General features: G+C 39.3%; 1 protein-coding gene across 6 annotated transcripts in view; it reads left to right on the forward strand.

Annotated features, from left to right (window-relative positions):
• The first annotated feature begins 561 nt into the window (after window positions 1–561).
• Window positions 562–18,032, forward strand: part of POLI (DNA polymerase iota) — a 29,933-nt gene continuing 12,462 nt past the window's right edge. For 2 of the 6 annotated variants that reach the window (XM_072757876.1, XM_072757877.1), the window contains exons 1-6: window positions 571–693; window positions 2,657–2,767; window positions 10,267–10,503; window positions 12,487–12,665; window positions 13,829–13,920; window positions 16,516–16,646. In XM_072757876.1, the coding sequence (XP_072613977.1) occupies window positions 579–693; window positions 2,657–2,767; window positions 10,267–10,503; window positions 12,487–12,665; window positions 13,829–13,920; window positions 16,516–16,646 (865 nt within the window). In that variant the 5' untranslated portion in view covers window positions 571–578. Of the gene's footprint in view, window positions 694–2,441; window positions 2,768–4,880; window positions 5,046–7,697; window positions 7,851–10,266; window positions 10,504–12,486; window positions 12,666–13,828; window positions 13,921–16,515; window positions 16,647–18,032 lie in introns of those variants that run through there. The other 4 variants (XM_072757874.1, XM_072757873.1, XM_072757875.1 and 1 more) reach the window with 4 other exon arrangements.

The following is an 18,032-nucleotide window of genomic DNA, read 5'->3' on the forward strand; positions in this document are numbered from 1 at the left end:
CGCCGCGCCGTCGAGCCCACGGCCCGGGTCGCCCGGGTCACGCGCGCAGCGAGGCGGAGGCTGGTTCTGAAACCCCCCGCTGCCACCCGACCTGAGCCGCTCAAGGATTCAGCCTGACCCAACGCCGGCGCCTTGACCCCGCGAGGGACCCGCGAGGGACCCTCCCCACCCCAGGGCTCGCAGGCGCCGGGCGGCTGGGCCGAGGCCTCTTCCTCCCCGGGCTCCGCGGCCTCGCGGCTCCGCCCAGCACCCCACGGGGCCCCAGTTCGCTAAGTTATCCGGAAAACGGGCCGGCCTCTTTGTCAGACTAAAAAAGTTTAAATTTGTGGGATGGGCCTGACTCCAAAGATCTCACCAAAAACAAACATAAAAAAACAAAAAAAAGCTGTTTCGGCCTGAAAGCCCGCCCTTCCGGCCTGCCCCGCACGCGGGCCCAGCGCGCGCCGAGCCCGCGGCGGCCCGGACTGCGCAGGCGTGGCGGCCGGGGGGGGGGGGGGGGGGCGGGGCGCGGTTTCCCTGGAGACCGGGCGGAAGCGGCCAGAGGCGGCCGGAAGCAGCGCGGCGGCGGCCCCGGCGACATGGAGCAGCGGCGGGCGGGGCCCGCGGAGGAAGCGGGCGGCGACGAGGCGGCGGAGGCGGGGGAGGCGGGCTGCAGCCCCGCGGCGGCCGCGCCGGAGGAGCCCGGCGGCCTCGGTCGGCGTCAATGAGGAGGGCGGGGCGGGCGCGAGGGAGGGTGCCGTCCGCGGCTGGGCGTTGGGCGGCCCAGACCCCGACGCCGGCGGCGTGGCCGCCTCGGGCTCGAGTGGGCGTGCGCGCTGCGGTGCCGCGGGGAGGGGCGGGCGGGAGGCGCGGACGGGCGCATGTGCGGAGCCGCCTCCGACCTCGGGGACCCCGCCTCCTCCGACCTCGGTGGGGGGGGCTCCGCCTCTGACCTCGGGGACCCCGCCTCCTCCGACCTCGGTGGGGGGGGCTCCGCCTCTGACCTCGGGGACCCCGACTATGGCCTGAGGGGGGGCACCGCCTGCGACCTGGGGAGTTCCCGCCCCTGACCTCGGGGACCCCTGCCTGCGACCTCGGGGGGGCCCCGCCTCCTCCGACCTCGGGGGGCTCTGCCTCTGACCTCGGGGACCCCGCTTCCTTCGACCTCGGGGGCTCCGCCTCTGACCTCGGAGACCCTGCCTCCTCTGGCCTCGGCGGGGGGGGGGGGACCGCCTGCGACCTGGGCGGGGACCCCCGCCTGCGACTTCGGTTTGGGAGGGTCCAGCCTCCGACCTCGGGGCTCGGGCGCGTAGCGCCCACCCCGGCCCGGCGCTTGGCTGCTCTCCCCACCCCCTACCCACTCCCCCTTTACACGTTCAACTCTTTTTTTTTTTTAAAAGCTTTTCTTTTTTTAAAGATTTTTATTTACTTATTCGTGGACACACACACACAGGCGGAGACACAGGCAGAGGGAGAAGCAGGCTCCATGCTGGGAGCCCGATGTGGGACTCGATCCCGGGATCCCGGGGTCACGCCCTGGGCCGAAGGCAGATGCTCAACGGCTGAGCCACCCGGGCCGCCCCCCTGTTTTTCTTTTAAGATTATTTATTTATTTATTCATATGAGAGAGAGGCGGAGGGAGAAGCAGGGTCCCTGTGGGGAGCCCGGCGTGGGACTCGATCCAGTGACCCGGGGGTCGAAGAAGCGAGTCCGCCTCCTGCAGCGCGCGGCCCGGACCGGCTGCGGTGCGTGTGGGCTCAGTTGGCGGAGAAGCGAGCCCAGGCCCCAAGGGGCGAACTGAGGCACAGACGCCACGCAGCTCCGCCGGGTTCCCCGTGAAAGTGCGGGTTCCCGTTGGGGCCACGGTAGCGCGTCGCCCTTTAACCGGTTGAGAGCTGCACAGCCCTGCACCCTCCCCGCGCCTCCCCACCCCAGGACATGAGCTCCTTTTTAAAATTCAAAAAATAGTTATTTTTGTTTGTTTTTTTTTTTCTTTTCCCATTTAACGAGTTCTTATAGGGAGCCTGTTAGATGCCAGGCGCCGTCCTAGACCCTGCGGATTCAGCCCCGAACTAGATGGCCCTGTTCCCCTGTGGTCCCTAAAGAGGCCTGGGGGCCATGGCCTGGCTTCTCTGCCTTTGTGTCTTTATGATTTTTTTTTTTTTTTTTTGATTTAAGGACATGCTACTTAGAATGATTTTTTTAGTTGGTTGAAATCAGCGTTTGAACTCCTCTGCCCCTTAGGCTTTAATCTAGATTTTTTAAAAATTTTATTTATTTATTTATTTATTTATTTATTTATTTATTATTTATTTATTTATTACTATTTTTTTTTTACCATAAACTTGCAAGCAACGGATTGCCTCTTGAATCTTCCGTTATCAACCAGGATAGGATTTTCGGCCTCCAGGTAGCAAGGAGCCTGAGAGCAGTAAGAGTCCACAAAGAAATAGGAGCTGAACAGGACTGGAGACCCGACTGCACGTGCAGTTTCATCTCTATGATTTTTTTTCAGATGCATTGACCCATGAATCCAGGAAAAAAAAAGTCATTCTGCATTCTTCTTTCTCAGTTACCGTTTTTTTTTTAAAGAACTGCCGGTTACTCAGAGACGACCAGCAGCCTGAATATATTTATTTCTGTTTCTTTGCATGTGACGCGTTGCTTCACGATCAAGTGGTGCCCGAAGGAGGCCCTCCAGCCAGAGTCATAGTTCACGTGGACCTGGATTGCTTTTATGCACAAGTAGAAATGATCTCCAACCCTGAACTGAAGGGCAAACCTTTAGGTAACTCTGGGCGTTAGCAACAATTCCTTTTTGTATAAAAGTGCTAGCTATTCATTTATGTTGATTATATTCCGATTTATTAATCCTATTAAAGATTTTATAAGCAGTTCTTGAGGTACTTTGTAAACTCTCACGACCAGGTGTGAAACTGATAAGCCCTATTTAATGCTGGATTTTATACAAGTACTATAGCCAACTGAACATGAACAGAAAGACCATAATAAACTTGCAGTCTTGTTCTCAATGAAATTTATAATCCTCTTGTCTCAAAGTCTTACTACATTCTAGTGGAGTTTTCATCTATCCAGTTTTGAAATTAACTCTTGAATTGCACAACAGTTGGATTTTGAGCAGACCCCTAAATACTTAAGGCATATAGGGTATAAGCTTTTCACAAAAACACAAGTATCATTTTGAATAAAAGGCAAAGAGAAACTTTATGTTGAGGATTTACTTATTAATATGTTGGCTTTTTTTTTTTTAAAGATTCTATTTATTTATTCATGAGAGACACAGAGAGAGAGAGAGAGAGAGAGGGAGAAGCAGGCTCCAGGCAGGGAGCCCAATGTGGGACTCAATCCCGGGATCCTAGGACCACACCCTGAGCCGAAGGCAGGCACCAAACCACTGAGCCACCCAGGGATCCCTATGTTGGCTTGTATTTGGAAAAGTCACTTAAATTTCCAAGAATTTATTTTATGCCTGTAGTAAGACTTTATCTTTTAATATAAACATAAAGGGCAATTCTGGTTCACCGGCTGCTAACCTCTCGTGCCTAGTTTGGTTTTGATAAATCCCAGTTCAACCCAGCCTGGTTGAACAAAGGGATGATTAGTTTTTAGTATGCCAGTACAGGTCTAAGATATTTAAACTTTCCCAAGGGCGTCAAGGAGTTAGGATTGGAGGATGTAAGTTTTCTCGTAAAGGCATTGTAATTAGTAGCAGTATAACACAAAGCTGCTATGTAGATAATGCTCAATAAAAAATTATTGTATGATTAAGACACAGGAATGAATGATTATCTGGAAGTGAGAAATATGATGCTAAAAGTTTCTAGGAGAAAACAAAAGTAGTCTTTCAGTTATGCTCACCGAATGTGTGACTTTTTGGGCTGGTGACATACAGTGGTGAGTCTACCTTAATTTAATTCTGTATTAAGAGATTGCTTTTTTAGTTGAGCAAGTTACCAGTCCTATTTTTTATATAGTTCACTAATGAATCTTAAATTACTTTGACCCAGAGATTCTGTTTTGGGGCACAATCTGATACATCAAAAATCTTTATGTGAAATAATGTTTCTTGCCCTGTTTATAATATTTTAGAAACATATTATTATTGTTATTTTAGAAACAATGTCTGACATTGGTGGAATGGATGTAACCTTTTTCATTCTCCCACCTGTTTGCGTTTTACGTATGTTAGATGAACATTACTTTTATAATGGCAAATAAGTGGTCTGGTCAGCTTGTGTAAAGAGAAAATTAATTAATTTCATCAATCTTAAGCCACCACTAGTAAGCTAGAATTTTTATGATCTGTAGATCATAATTTAATCATTTTTGATAAGGAGGAGGCCTATTAATGATGCCTCACTGTCTAATATTTTCAGCTAATTACTGTGAAGAACAGTTTGATAATTACATTTATTGGGGATGGGAGAGATCTTTAATGATTACTGTAGTTTGACACTTGTAACAGAACATTGCTTTATATTCTTTGGAAAGTTTTTCTAGCAGAAACCAGTAATTAATTGTACTTAGTTATTTTCATCTGCCTTATTTTTTTGGTGAAATATGACATACACTTTATATAGAGCGAGTTAATTCAATGTAAATCAATCTGGTTTGTATTGTCTGAAAAAAAAAAATCCTAGAAGGATTTTATTTGTATCTTTTCACTGAAGACTCCAGAGAATATACTGATTTATGATAATTTTTGTTGAATTTTACTTAATAAAACTTTGATGAATGGAGGATTTGCTTTTTAAATGAGTAGAGCTTTTTATTCTTAAAATAGATTGCATTACAACTTATAATATGGAATTAGTAGATTTTATTTTAAAATATTTCTTTAATCCTGCTCAGTTTTCTCATAAAATATTTACTTTTTATAGGCGTTCAGCAGAAATATTTGGTAGTTACCTGCAACTATGAAGCTAGGAAACTTGGAGTTAAGAAACTAATGAATGTCAGAGATGCAAAAGAAAAATGTCCACAGCTGGTATTAGTTAATGGAGAAGACTTGACTCGTTACAGAGAGATGTCATATAAGGTTACAGGTACAGATCATGGGCAATGTACTTTTAGCATTAATTTGTATATAGGATGCCCATTCACTACATGAGTCTTTTAATTAGTAAAATGCCATAAATCACTTTTGTTTGCTAATGACTTTTATTTTGGATCTTGCCTGGTTTTAAAAACATTTTATACACATAAGAGGATGACTTCATATGAGCAATATTGACAAAAAAATGTATAGTTGGGAGAAATTTGGAGACTTTTATGACTGATATTTATATACTGTGAGAAAAAATGTAAAATAAGATTTGGAAACAAGATAATGGAAAGATATACCAAAGAAAGTAAAATACTTTTTTTTATTTTAAACTTAAATATGAAATTTATTATTTATTTTTTAGATTTATTTATTCATGAGGGAGAGAGAGAGAGAGGCAGAGAGACAGGCAGAGGGAGAAGCAGGCTCCACACAGGGAGCCCGATGTGGGACTCGATCCCGGGTCTCCAGGATCACACCCTGGGCTGAAGGTGGACGCTCAACCACTGAGCCACCCGGGCTTCCCTTTAAATACCAAATTTAAATGAATTATGAGGAAATAACTGTACTTTGATGCACTGATATTTGGGAGAGGCTTCTCTGATATTTGATTAACCTAATTAAAAACTAGATTTGTTAAGAACTATTAGACAAAATAATGAGTATATTAATTTTTTCTTGGATTGTATACATACATGTATATGTACACTAAATATTATAGTATAGATAAACTCTTCCATATTAAGATTTGGGTTTGAATCTTAAGAGTTTTAGTAAATTATAGGAAAAATGAAAATGCATTTGTACTGGCATATTGCGAATATATAATAATTTAAAAACGTATAAGAATCAGCTATTCATCTTTTTTGTTATTGTTTTTGCTTGTTCTTTAATAAATTGGAGCAGTTTTCAGATGAAAGTGTTAAATATAATATCCAAAGCCCTTTCAAATTTACAAAAAAAAAAGATTTTTAAGAAAAATGGATGAAAGATATAAATAGGCAGTTGACAGAACAAACCCAATGTCCACAATTATGTGGGACAAAAATACTCAAATTCATTAGTAGCTAAGGAAATTTGAATTAGTGAGAGATTGTTTTATGTCCATCATACTTGCAAAAAATAAAGAACGTGAGAAAAAGTAGAAACAAAGCATTATACTTTTATAAAAAAGTACATAGAAACATTTTTTGAAATTAGAGATATATATTGTATGGTGAATTCAAGCCCCATGTTGGTGTAATTACATAATGACAAATATTCTAAGCATGATTTGTGCATTAATAAAAAATTTTTTCTTAATTTTCTCATAGTGTTTTCTGAGTTGAAGTAGGAAGATGGCTTAATAGTCCTATACTGAATTTAGCTCTGAGCTATTTATAATATATAATCTTGTTTATTTTATATTTTTCTACTATATATATTATATTTTTATATGTTTTGGTCTAGATAGTTTTTTCTCTAATTACAAACTGCTCTCTTTGGCCTTGTATGTTTAATAAATGCATCTTATTCATGAAGTTTGACAGCAAAAAAAGAGATTAACTTCAGGAATAGGTTAATGATTTATCCCTGTGACCTAGTAATAGAACCTGTATAATCAATCAGTGCTCAGTGATCCACCAGCTTTGTGCATGGTCCCGTGTTTAATTTGCTTTTCTGCTTACTTAAAAATTATCCATTATTTTTCTTATATAGTATATACTTTTGAAACAAATTACAGAAATTGATGAGGGAAATGCAGTAGAATCCTTTTATGTGATCAAACATTGTCAGTCTCAGATAAATGGTTTTCTCTAGGTAGATTGGAAGGGATTTTTGGTGGTCACCAGGTCACATTATTAATCATTATTGTTTTCCCTGGATATTATCAAGTTGGCATAAATAAAATGGAGATATTTTTACTCTTTATGTAAAAAATGATCTGTATGTACTTTTATTTCTGAACTTTCATATTATAGGACTTTGAGAACTGCATTTTTATATAAGAAGGGACTAATAGTTTTCTGCCATCCTGCTGGTATTAATAGATGATAGAGAGAAGTGAAAATTCTTCTCAGTGATTTCAGAGTTAACTAGTTTTAATCCGAAAAATAAGAATTAATTGTCATTTTGAATTTATTTCAAATTTTTGTTCAGTTCAGTTTAGCAAGCATTTGACTTAAGGACAAGGTATTGTGTTAGGTGCTGGACATTTGAAGATATGTAATTCATGATCCATATCTACTCTTAAGTAATAAGTTGGTAGATGACTAATCAAAATTTTGCATTGTATATTTTGAAACTTAAGTGACCTTTTTTTATTCAGTAATTATTGGAAGTTTTATTTATTATTTTTTAACTATTTTATTTATTCATGAGAGACACAGAGAGAGGCAGAGACACAGGCAGAAGGAGAAGCAGGCTCCCCGCAAGGAGGCCAGTGTGGGACTCGATCCCGGATTCCGGAATCATGCCCTGGGCCAAAGGCAGATGCTCAACCACTGAGTCACTCAGGCGTCCCAGTGGAAAACTTTATTAAAGATATTGTGGAAGTGTGAATATACATAAAACCCTTAACATATTTGATGTATTTTTAAGCACAAAATAGTTGAATCTATATTTTAGTTAGGACTTTAGATAACATCTGTGTGCCAATATTATTTCAATTTAGAATTGTTGGAAGAATTTAGTCCAGTTGTTGAGAGACTTGGATTTGATGAAAATTTTGTGGATCTAACAGAAATGGTTGAGAAGAGACTACAGCAACTTCAAAGTGATGAACTTTCAGCACTGACTGTGTCAGGTCATGTTTATAATAATCAGTGTAAGTGAATTCCTCCTCTGTTTAATAACTAAAAGTACCTACTTTTAAATTTTTTCACTGAATTCAAGGAGTTCAATGAGTTGAATTTATCTTTCTGAAAATTTTATGGCTTTTGTTGTAGGTACAGCATATTTCAGTGATCGATCTCAAATGACTAAAATTAGGTATTGCTATTCCATATTAAGTAGGCAGAAAGTGAGATTTTGATGATCTGTAGCTTAGGGCTCCATGCTATTTTCATTTCTTTGACACATTTGGTGTTACCATTTCTTTTTTTTTGTTTTGTTTTTAAGATTTTATTTATTTATTCATGAGAGACACACACACAGAGAGAGAAGCAGAGACATAGGCAGAGGGAGAAGCAGGCTCCATGCAGGGAGCCCGACGTGGGACTTGATCCTGGGTCTCCAGGATCACACCCTGGGCCAAAGGTGGCGCTAAACCGCTGAGCCACTTGGGCTGCCCTGTGTTACCATTTCTTAAGAGCCATACCTCCTTAAGTCATCCTTAAGTTATAAGAGTTGCCATGATAATAGACTTTTTAGAAAAATTTTTGATTCTCCTAAAACTGTCTTTAAGCAAAAATTTGAAGTAAACTAAATTTGTTTTTTGTTGCCTCTTCTGCTTGTTCCCTTCTATTCCCCCAGGCATTAAGACACTTATGTTGCTCTCTGAGTTCTTGAGTTACCCCTGTGGAAGCTAGTCCAGGCCTACCTGGCATCTTTTGCAAGCTCATATTCAGTCAGTTTGACAATCTTTGCCAGCTCTTAGCAAGAAAACAGAATGGTCCATCTCCTTTACATATTAAAGTACAAATGACTAATGGTATTTCCAGAGATACTTGCATTTGAAAATAAGTGTCAATAAGCCCCAGTGAATATCTGTTAAACTTTAAACACCTTGTAACTCTGCTGGTGACTTCCAAATCATACTACCATGGAAAACATGCTACTCTGCTTTTGTGTAAGACTTGCCCTGACCTTCTTGCTCCTGGGTCTCAGCATATGTGTCCTCTTATCGCTTTTTTGAGAGCTGGTGATCAGTCTCCAGTCTAGTTTTCTGCCATTCTGATATTAAAGAAGAAAAGGGGTAGAGCTACAATTCTCTTCTAGCAGAGGACATGAAGCTTTTCACATCTTTTGTACCATGTCACTTATAAGGACTGAATAGAAGAAGGTTCTAAGTAGGTTTCCGTATAATTTTTAAAGCAAATACAGTATTTGTTAGAACATATTACAGAGAGCTAGGTTTTCTTCTTCTTCTTTTTTTGTTTTAAAGATTTTATTTATTTATTCATGATAGACACACACACAGAGAGAGAGAGAGAGAGAGAGAGAGAGGCAGGCTCCACACCAGGAGCCCCGACGCAGGACTCAATCCTGGGACTCCAGGATCACGCCCTGGGCCAAAGGCAGGCGCTAAACTGCTGAGCCACCCAGGGATCCCAAGAGCTAGGTTTTCTATCCTAAAGAGAAAATATCTAATTTGTTATGAATCTTTCCTCACAAGATTCTGTTAAAAATTTTTTTCAAACCTACAGAAAAGTTGACAGTAATACAATGAGAACACTAACTATGCCCTTCCTTGTAGATACACCCACTGTTATTTTCCTACATTTACTTTATATTGCTCCTTCTTTATTGATTGGTTGGTTGATTGATGACCTGTTTAAAGGTAACTTGCAGACATCATGACATTTCATCTGTAAATACTCCTGAAGATAAGGAGAGCCTCATATAATCCTAATACCATTTTCACCCTGAAGAAAATGTTTCAGTATAATTTCCCTATACCCTTCATAAAAGATAAATTACATACAGATTAAGAATTGTTTTCAGTAGCACATATAGGTAGTGTGTGTAAAATTTAGATTCACACCTTTAAAGCTGTAATGTTAGCTCTTATTAATGTAATACTTCTACTTTTATGCTTGCTTATGATTAAACATGAGTAAAAGTTTTACCAATGTCAGTAGGGACTTTTTTTTAATGAGAGATCAGTTTTCACAATCTGTTAATCATTAAGCACTCCCAGCATGCATTCACTATCACAGGCACTAGGAATTCACTTCTGGAAGTTATTTACTTTACAGGATTTCTATGAAGAATCAAAGAGATGTGTTAAGTGGGTGACAGTATGGTGGTGTTGGAGAAAAGGGTTGGATATAGTTTAAACCCTGTGCGCCCCCCCTTTTTAAAGATTTATTTATTTATTCATGAGAGACACAGACTGAGAGCAAGGCAGAGGGAGAAGCAGGCTCCCACAGGGAGCCTAATGTGGACAGGATCCTGACCAGAGCCGCAGGCAGGCACCCACCTGCTGAGCCACCCAGGCATCCCAAGCCCTACGTCCTTTTTAAACTCATTTGTAAAAAAAAATTTGTGGTGACTTTTAATGATATTTGCTCTTTTTGTAGATATAAACCTGCATGACATCTTGCACATCAGATTACTTGTTGGATCTCAGATTGCAACAGAGATGCGGGAAGCCATGTATAATCAACTGGGTCTCACTGGCTGTGCTGGAGTGGCTTCTAATAAATTATTGGCAAAATTAGTTTCTGGTGTTTTTAAACCAAATCAACAAACAGTCTTACTACCTGAAAGTTCTCAAGTTCTCATTCAGAGCTTGAACCATGTAAAGGAAATGCCTGGTAAGACATTTATATTTGAAAAATATACATTAGTTTTCTTAAAATTTTTTTAATTTTAAAAATCATACTTAAATGTTATTAATTCTTAGAACCTGTATACTTGGCTCTTGGAGAACACCCAAAACCCTAATGTTCTTTAGGGAATCTGGGTTAAGAAATCTATGAAAGTACTTTTCTAGTTTCACCACTTTTTGTATAGTTTGAATATGATCATGAAACTTATAACCTGGAAACACAGTCCTTTATTTTCAATCCCTGCTTTGTATCCTTAGACCATACACTGCATCTAGAGGGGGCATTGGCCTTTTACTAACTACTTTGGGATTTTTTTTTTTTTCTACTTTGGGATTATATGGAAAATCTTAGGGCTATAAGGGGCCCTTCAAAGCATTGAGGCCAAGTTCGTGTCTTAAAGATGAGGAAACTAATTTTCTGAGTTTATTTTTTTTTAATTTTTATTTATTTATGATAGAGAGAGAGAGGCAGAGACAGAGACATAGGCAGAGGGAGAAGCAGGCTCCATGCACCGGGAGCCCGATGTGGGATTCGATCCCGGGTCTCCAGGACCGCGCCCTGGGCCAAAGGCAGGCGCTAAACCACTGCGCCACCCAGGGATCCCGAGGAAACTAATTTTCTTGAGGGGATTAGTGACCTCAGGTCACGGGGCAAATTTCTGTCTTTAAAGGCCAGATACGGTTTTATAGACCATTAATAAAGGAGATGTTAAACTTCCTTTCTATGGCATTGCTAGGGCGTAAGATGTTAGAATTCTGTGAAAGTGAATTTCTAAGATGGCTGAACCTTCAGATGTCATAACTTCATTTATTTAACCCATGTTTGTGTGATTACAAAATGTTTTGTACACTGCCTTGCTGTCATTAATATTGTATACCTTGAAGTTTTCTGGATGACACTGAGTCTGTGTTCTGACTACATCAGGTTGTAATAAATTGAGGACTGTATACCGTTCATATGACATTATTACTTGGCTTTACTTTTTGAGTACTTGCATTTATTTATTTTTATAGGCTTTCTCTTTTCTTTCCTATTGCCAGATTGCCAGCTCTCTTTTATTTCAGCTATGAAAATATCTGACACACTACTGATTTCCCCTCCACGGGGGCCTGAGGGGCTCAGTCAGTTAAACCTCTGACTCTTGATTTTGGGTCAGGTCGTGATCTCAGGATCATGAGTTCAAGCCCAGCATGGGGCTCCATGATCAGCATAGAGTTTGCTTGAGATTCTCTCCTTCATCTTCTGCTCTTCCTACTCTTGCTCTTTTTTTCTCTTAAATGTTAAAAAAAAAAAAAATTATCCCTCCACATCCATTGCCTTTCAGTTACTTCTTTTACTGTGGTGGGAAATCAAAATACTGTAGAATTTTTCTTTTTAATGAGAAAAATAAAGGAGCACTAATTACCTGAGTATCTCAGGGTGCTAAAGTATTGACTGAGTTTTAGTGCAAGAACTTTTGATAAGAGTTTTGCTAATGAGTAGATTTTTTTGTTTGCTTCCTTGATCTTATTTTGGGATAGTAAATATTGCCAGATATGTCTTGTGGATAAATGTGTGATATTATGTGTAAGAATCAGGTTAGCTGACTAGCACATGCTAATTAATTTTGTTGCTGTAGTGACAGTCTTCCTTTGCATGAATAATAACCATTATTCTTGAATACTTCCAAGGTGTTATGTAACAGGTGGTAAACATTTCATTTTATCAAGACAGCATTTATTTGTTGTCTCCATATTTATTACGTTGTACTAGGGTTGTGAGGTTTCTGAAGTGGTTCATATAAGAGGTCCTGAGCAGAAGGATAGCCTAATTTTCAATAAAATTTAATCCTAGTGAAATATTCATTATGGAATTTAAAGATGTGTGTGTGTGTGTGTGTGTGTGTGTGTGTGTGTATGTAATATTTTAATTAGCTTTATTTTAAGGAGAAAAGCTACGCTAACACTGTACGTATTTCTTTTTGTCTAGGTATTGGCTATAAAACTGCCAAACGTCTTGAAGCTCTGGGTATCAGTAGTGTGCATGATCTTCAAACCTTTTCATCCAAAATATTAGAAAAAGAATTAGGAATTTCAGTTGCTCAGCGTATCCAGAAGCTCAGTTTTGGAGAGGATAACTCTCCTGTGACACCCTCAGGACCACCTCAGGTACCTGATAATGATTTTATTTTAATTGGGTACTGGTTGCCACATTATTTGAGATAAAGATTTCTGGCTTTAGTACTATGTTCTTACTATTCTAATTTGCTTACTAGGTTAGTATTGGTCTCTATCCTATGAGAACACTAATTTATTGAGTTAGTAAATTTTTTTTTTAAGTAGGCTCTATGGTGGGCCTTGAACTCATGACCCTGAGATCAAGTGACCTGAGCTGAAATCAACAGCTGGATGCATGACTGACTGAGCCGCATAGCCATCCCTAGATTAGTAAATATTTTTAAATTGAATCTAAGAATTCGTATTTCTGTCTCAAGTTAGGTACCTTGCTTAAATACTACTTACAGCACATATTGCATATATTAGGCAAAATATTTTAATTTTTAAGAAATCTTGTTTTCCGAGTAGTCTAATGATTTAGGAAATGAAGACAGGTATAATCACCCAGTTAACACTGATTTTTTTTTTCCTATGTGACAGGCACTTTACTAAGTGCTTTATGTACCTTAGTCCATTTAATCTTTACAACAAAGCTTCGAGGTAGGTAGTGCTATTATTTGTTCATACCTTTTTCCCACTCTCCCATTCTTGTTTTAAAGATGAGGGTACTGTACTTCAGAAAGGTTAAATAACGTGTCTAAGGTTAAACTCAAATTCAAGTACTAGGAGATTAAGAGCCTCACTGTAAATGTAAAGTAAAGCTTGGAGTTGGTACTAGAGCTTTATAATTTTCTTGACTTTCTGGATACTTTCTAGTGGAGTATAGTAACCTGCAGATAAAAAGAGTTAATATAAAAGTGAACTAGGGACACCTGGGTGGCTCAGTGGTTTGGTGCCTGCCTTCAGCCCAGGGTATGGTCCCGGTCCTGGGTTTGAGTCCTACGTAAGACTCCCTGCATGGAGCCTACTTCTCCCTCTGCCTGTGTCTCTGCCTCTCTCTCTCTCTCTCTCTCTCTCTCTGTGTGTGTGTGTGCGTCTCATGAATAAATAAATAAAATCCTAAAAAAAAAATAAAAAAATAAAAGTGAACTAAATGGCTGAAATTAAGCACAAGAAGGAAGTTAATAAAGAATGTACTGAATATTTGGCATGCACACTTATAACTGGATATGCTTATTGGTTTACAATAATCCCTATTTGTGCTTCTTTGGTAGTCCTTTAGTGAAGAAGATTCATTTAAAAAGTGTTCATCAGAAGTCGAAGTTAAAAATAAGATTGAAGAACTACTTGCCAGTCTCTTGAACAGGTGATTTTCCATTTTGCCATATCGTTCTATATATTCTGTATAGAGTATATAGAAAGTATAGTTGATGTTCTATCTTGAAATTTATAGGGGATCCCTGGGTGGCGCAGCGGTTTGGCGCCTGCCTTTGGCCCAGGGCGCGATCCTGGAGACCCGGGATCGAATCCCACGTCGGGCTCCCGGTGCATGGAGCCTGCTTCTCCCTCTGCCTGTGTCTCTGCCTCTCTCTCTCTCTCTCTGTGACTATCATAAAAAAAAAAAAAAAAAAAAAAATTATTAAAAAAAAGAAATTTATAGATTAACTGGAGACTGAACAGTGTAAAGAGAGATCACTTATCATTGAATTTCTCTACAATATAAACTGTTGCAAAAAATAGCAATAGATGCTCATAACTAAATATAATTCATTTTCATTAGTCTTAATTTTAGTAACATTGTGGTTATACTGTGGCTCTTAAGCTGCTCACAGTTACCTAAGAGGGTTTTATGGATATTTAGAATCTCTACACTTATAAATTTGTGATGATTGAGGATAGGAAATTGTGAAGAGCACCAGTGATGGAGAAAGTAGATGAACCCTCATATCTCCTTTGCATCAGACTATGTGAAAGAAGATAGACTCAGACAAAGGAATAGCTAAATGAGGCTATGTGTGTGCAGCCAGAGTATGGTGTGTGCAGGGCCCTGGTCTGTAAATACATGAACGTGTCAGCTGTGTTATGAGTATACAAATAGCATAGCATAAACCAAACAAGATGTTTAGTTTTCTGATGCTCTTTTACTATCATATATCTATTTCTCAGTATTCCATAGAAGAGTATTGTCTGTCTTCCTCCTATTTCTTAGACTTCTCAGGATAAGGTGGCAGGGGTCTAACAGTTTTGAGTAGCTGTGCTTCTGTAAATGAGGGTAGGATGGCTAACTATGACTGAGGAAAAAGGATTTTAGATGACTCTAAGTCTCAGTAAACTAATGGAGTAAAATTTCCTACAGTGTTACTGTCACATGCTGTGTGGTTCTCATGTCTTGAGCAGAGCCATGCACTCGTCATTTGCTGCACACGACTGGGGCTGGCTGAGTGACCTAGCTTTGGTGATATAACTCAGGCTGGGCCTGTGAGTATGCTTCTGAAACTGGGTCATCTGCTTGGCTTCAGTTACTATGAGACTACTATGAAATGCCTGGCCCTTGGAAAGAGTTCTGCCCATAAAGAAACCACAAAAAAATTTTTGTAGGCTCTTATATTTGTAGAATCGACACAGAAATGAGGCTAGGTGCTCTAAACCTGTAAATTACCAAGTATGAACCATTTATCCGTGTCTCTGTTTTCTATCCCCTCTTCTTCAGTAACTGAGGTATAATACCATCTAAGTGACTGGCCAAAAAAAAAAAATTGTGCTTGTGTGAATGTATTTTCCCCTCTAGTTTAAGCTTGCTTAGAATATAACCTTTTCCTTATAAGTCTTAATTAGTTATACAAACCAAGTCACACTCTAAATTATATAAGGACTTCACAGAAGAAGTTTAACTGGAAGATATTTAAACTAGTAACACATTTATAGGAACGATGTAAGATATTATCTTAGTAAGGCAGCAATCAAGACGTTTTGTGATAAAAAATTATCACAAAAATCCAAATTTCCAGTTCAAAATATTTGAGTATGTTTAACACTGTACAATATTTTTATTTTATGTTTGTGATTTTTTAATGCATTGCCATATATATAAAAAGGAAAATATTATTTTTTAATGACATTCATTCTAGTAATTAGATTTTCTGCTTTTTAAGTGAATTTCTTTCTCATTAAAACCTTTGTTTCAACGCTAAAACCAAGGCCATTTAAATGGGACACTTTTTAAGACACATGTACATGTACGTCTTTAGTATATAATTGATGTTTCTTTTTTTTTAAAGATTTTATTTATTTATTCATGATAGACACACAGAGAGAGAGAGAGGCAAAGACAAAAGCAGGCTCCATGCAGGGAGCCCGATGCTGGACTCGATCCCGGGACTACAGGATCATGCCTGGACCAAAGGCAGGCACCAAACTGCTGAGCCACCCAGGGATCCCCCCTATAATTGATGTTTCAAGTCATTGCTCTTATTTGCCATATAATGGTGATATTCCTGTTCCTTGTGTCTGTTCAGGGAGTGCTCTTTGACAAAAGTTATCTCATTTAAAACCTTTTTTTCTTTTTTGTAATCTTATTTTTTTTTCAGTATAAAAATTTCACGTATTTGCCTCTGCCAGTGAACGAGTCTCTTATTTCTTAAATTTCCTGCTGATTTTAATATGTTGTTTTTAGTGATGTTTGTATTTGATTATAAAATGACTTGTTATATCTTATTTCCATTCTTTTCCTGATTTAACCAATTCTGATTAAGGTCTGAGAGCTCTACATTTAAGATTTTAAAGCTTTGGTGCATACCCTTGGTGTAATTTGTTTGGGCCATTCAGGGCCTTTTACTGCTTACTGCCTAGTTATCAACCATGTTTATAATTGTTACAGTTGCTAAATTTGATACCTCTATAGATTAAAAAAATCTTTAGGTAATACTTTACTTTCCTGTTTCTCCTTTCTCTTAACTTTTAGAGTATGCCAAGATGGAAGGAAGCCACATACAATCAGATTAATAATCCGTCGATATTCATCTGAGAATCACTGTAGCCGTGAGAGTCGTCAGTGCCCTATTCCATCACATATAATTCAGAAGTTGGGGACAGGTATGGGCTTATTTTCTAATAATTTAATTGGCAGGTTGAACTCTTAAAAGAACTAACTTTGAATTAGAAATATGATCCAAAGTTGTAGGGTCTTCACAGGGAGTTAGTGAGCTATTAAATACCTTCATTCTGTCAGGAATTTTCACAGGAAAACTGTGTTGGTTTTTATAGATAGTAAAAATGAAGATGCAGGGCAGCCCGGGTGGCTCAGCGGTTTAGCGCCGCCTTCAGCCCAGGGCCTAATCCTGGAAACCCGGGATTGAGTCCCAGGTCAGGCTCCCTGCATGGAGCCTGCTTATCCCTCTGCCTCTGTCTCTGTCTCTGTCTTTGTCTCTCTCTCTGTGTCTCTCATGAATAAATTTTTAAAATCTTAAAAAAAAATATGCAGTTAATAGAGTTTCCCAAGTTCAAAGAAAACAAAACTATGATAATGTTATTATATGGCACAAGATAACTTCTTTATGGACATTTAGATTGTTTCCCTTTTTTGACTCTTAGGAAAATGATGCTATGAATATTTGCATTTGGGCAGATACATGTTTTTATCTTGGGTAGATTACAAAGACTGGAATTGCTGAGTTATGTGGTAAATTGAACTTTAAGAAACTGCCAAACATTTTCCCAAAGTGAATATAACAGTTTATATTCTTAGCAAGAATGCATGAGGGTCCCAGGTTTTCATGTTCTCTCTCCCACTTAGCATTGTCAGTTTCCTTTATTATAGTCATTCTTGTGGCCTAGTAGTGGTATTTCATTGTATTTTATGGGTTTTTTTCCTCCTCTTTTATGGATAATGCTTTTGATGTCCTATCTAAAAATTCTTTGTCTAACCCAAAGGCCATAGATTACCCCTCCATGTTTTCTTTTAGAAATTTATAGTTTTAAGCTTTAAAATTAGATCTAATTTGAGTAAAATTTTTGTGTGTGGTGTGTGATAAGGGGCTTAATTCATTCTTTTGTATGTGGATATCCACTTGTTCCAACAGAATTTGTTTTTTTTTGTTTGTTTTTTTTTTTTAAAGATTTTATTTATTTATTCATGAGAGACACAGAGAGAGGGAAACAGAGACACAGGCAGAGGGAGAAGCAGGCTCCATGCAGGGAGCCTGATGTGGGACTCGATCCGGGGTCTCCAGGATCAGGCCCTGGAGGTGGCACTAAACCGCTGAGCCACCGGGGCTGCCCCAGAATTTGTTAAATAGATTATTCTTTCTTGAATTGTCATGGCACCTTTGTCAGAAAACTAAGTAGTTTATTTCTTGATTTTCTTATTCCTTTTTTTTTTTTTTTAAGATTTCATTTATTTATGAGATACACAGAGAGGGAGAGAGAGAGAGGCAGAGACACAGGCAGAGGGAGAAGCAGGCTCCCCCATGGGGAGCCTGA

This window comes from Vulpes vulpes, chromosome 5 (genome assembly GCF_048418805.1).
Source record: "Vulpes vulpes isolate BD-2025 chromosome 5, VulVul3, whole genome shotgun sequence".
Taxonomy (NCBI): Eukaryota; Metazoa; Chordata; class Mammalia; order Carnivora; family Canidae; genus Vulpes; species Vulpes vulpes.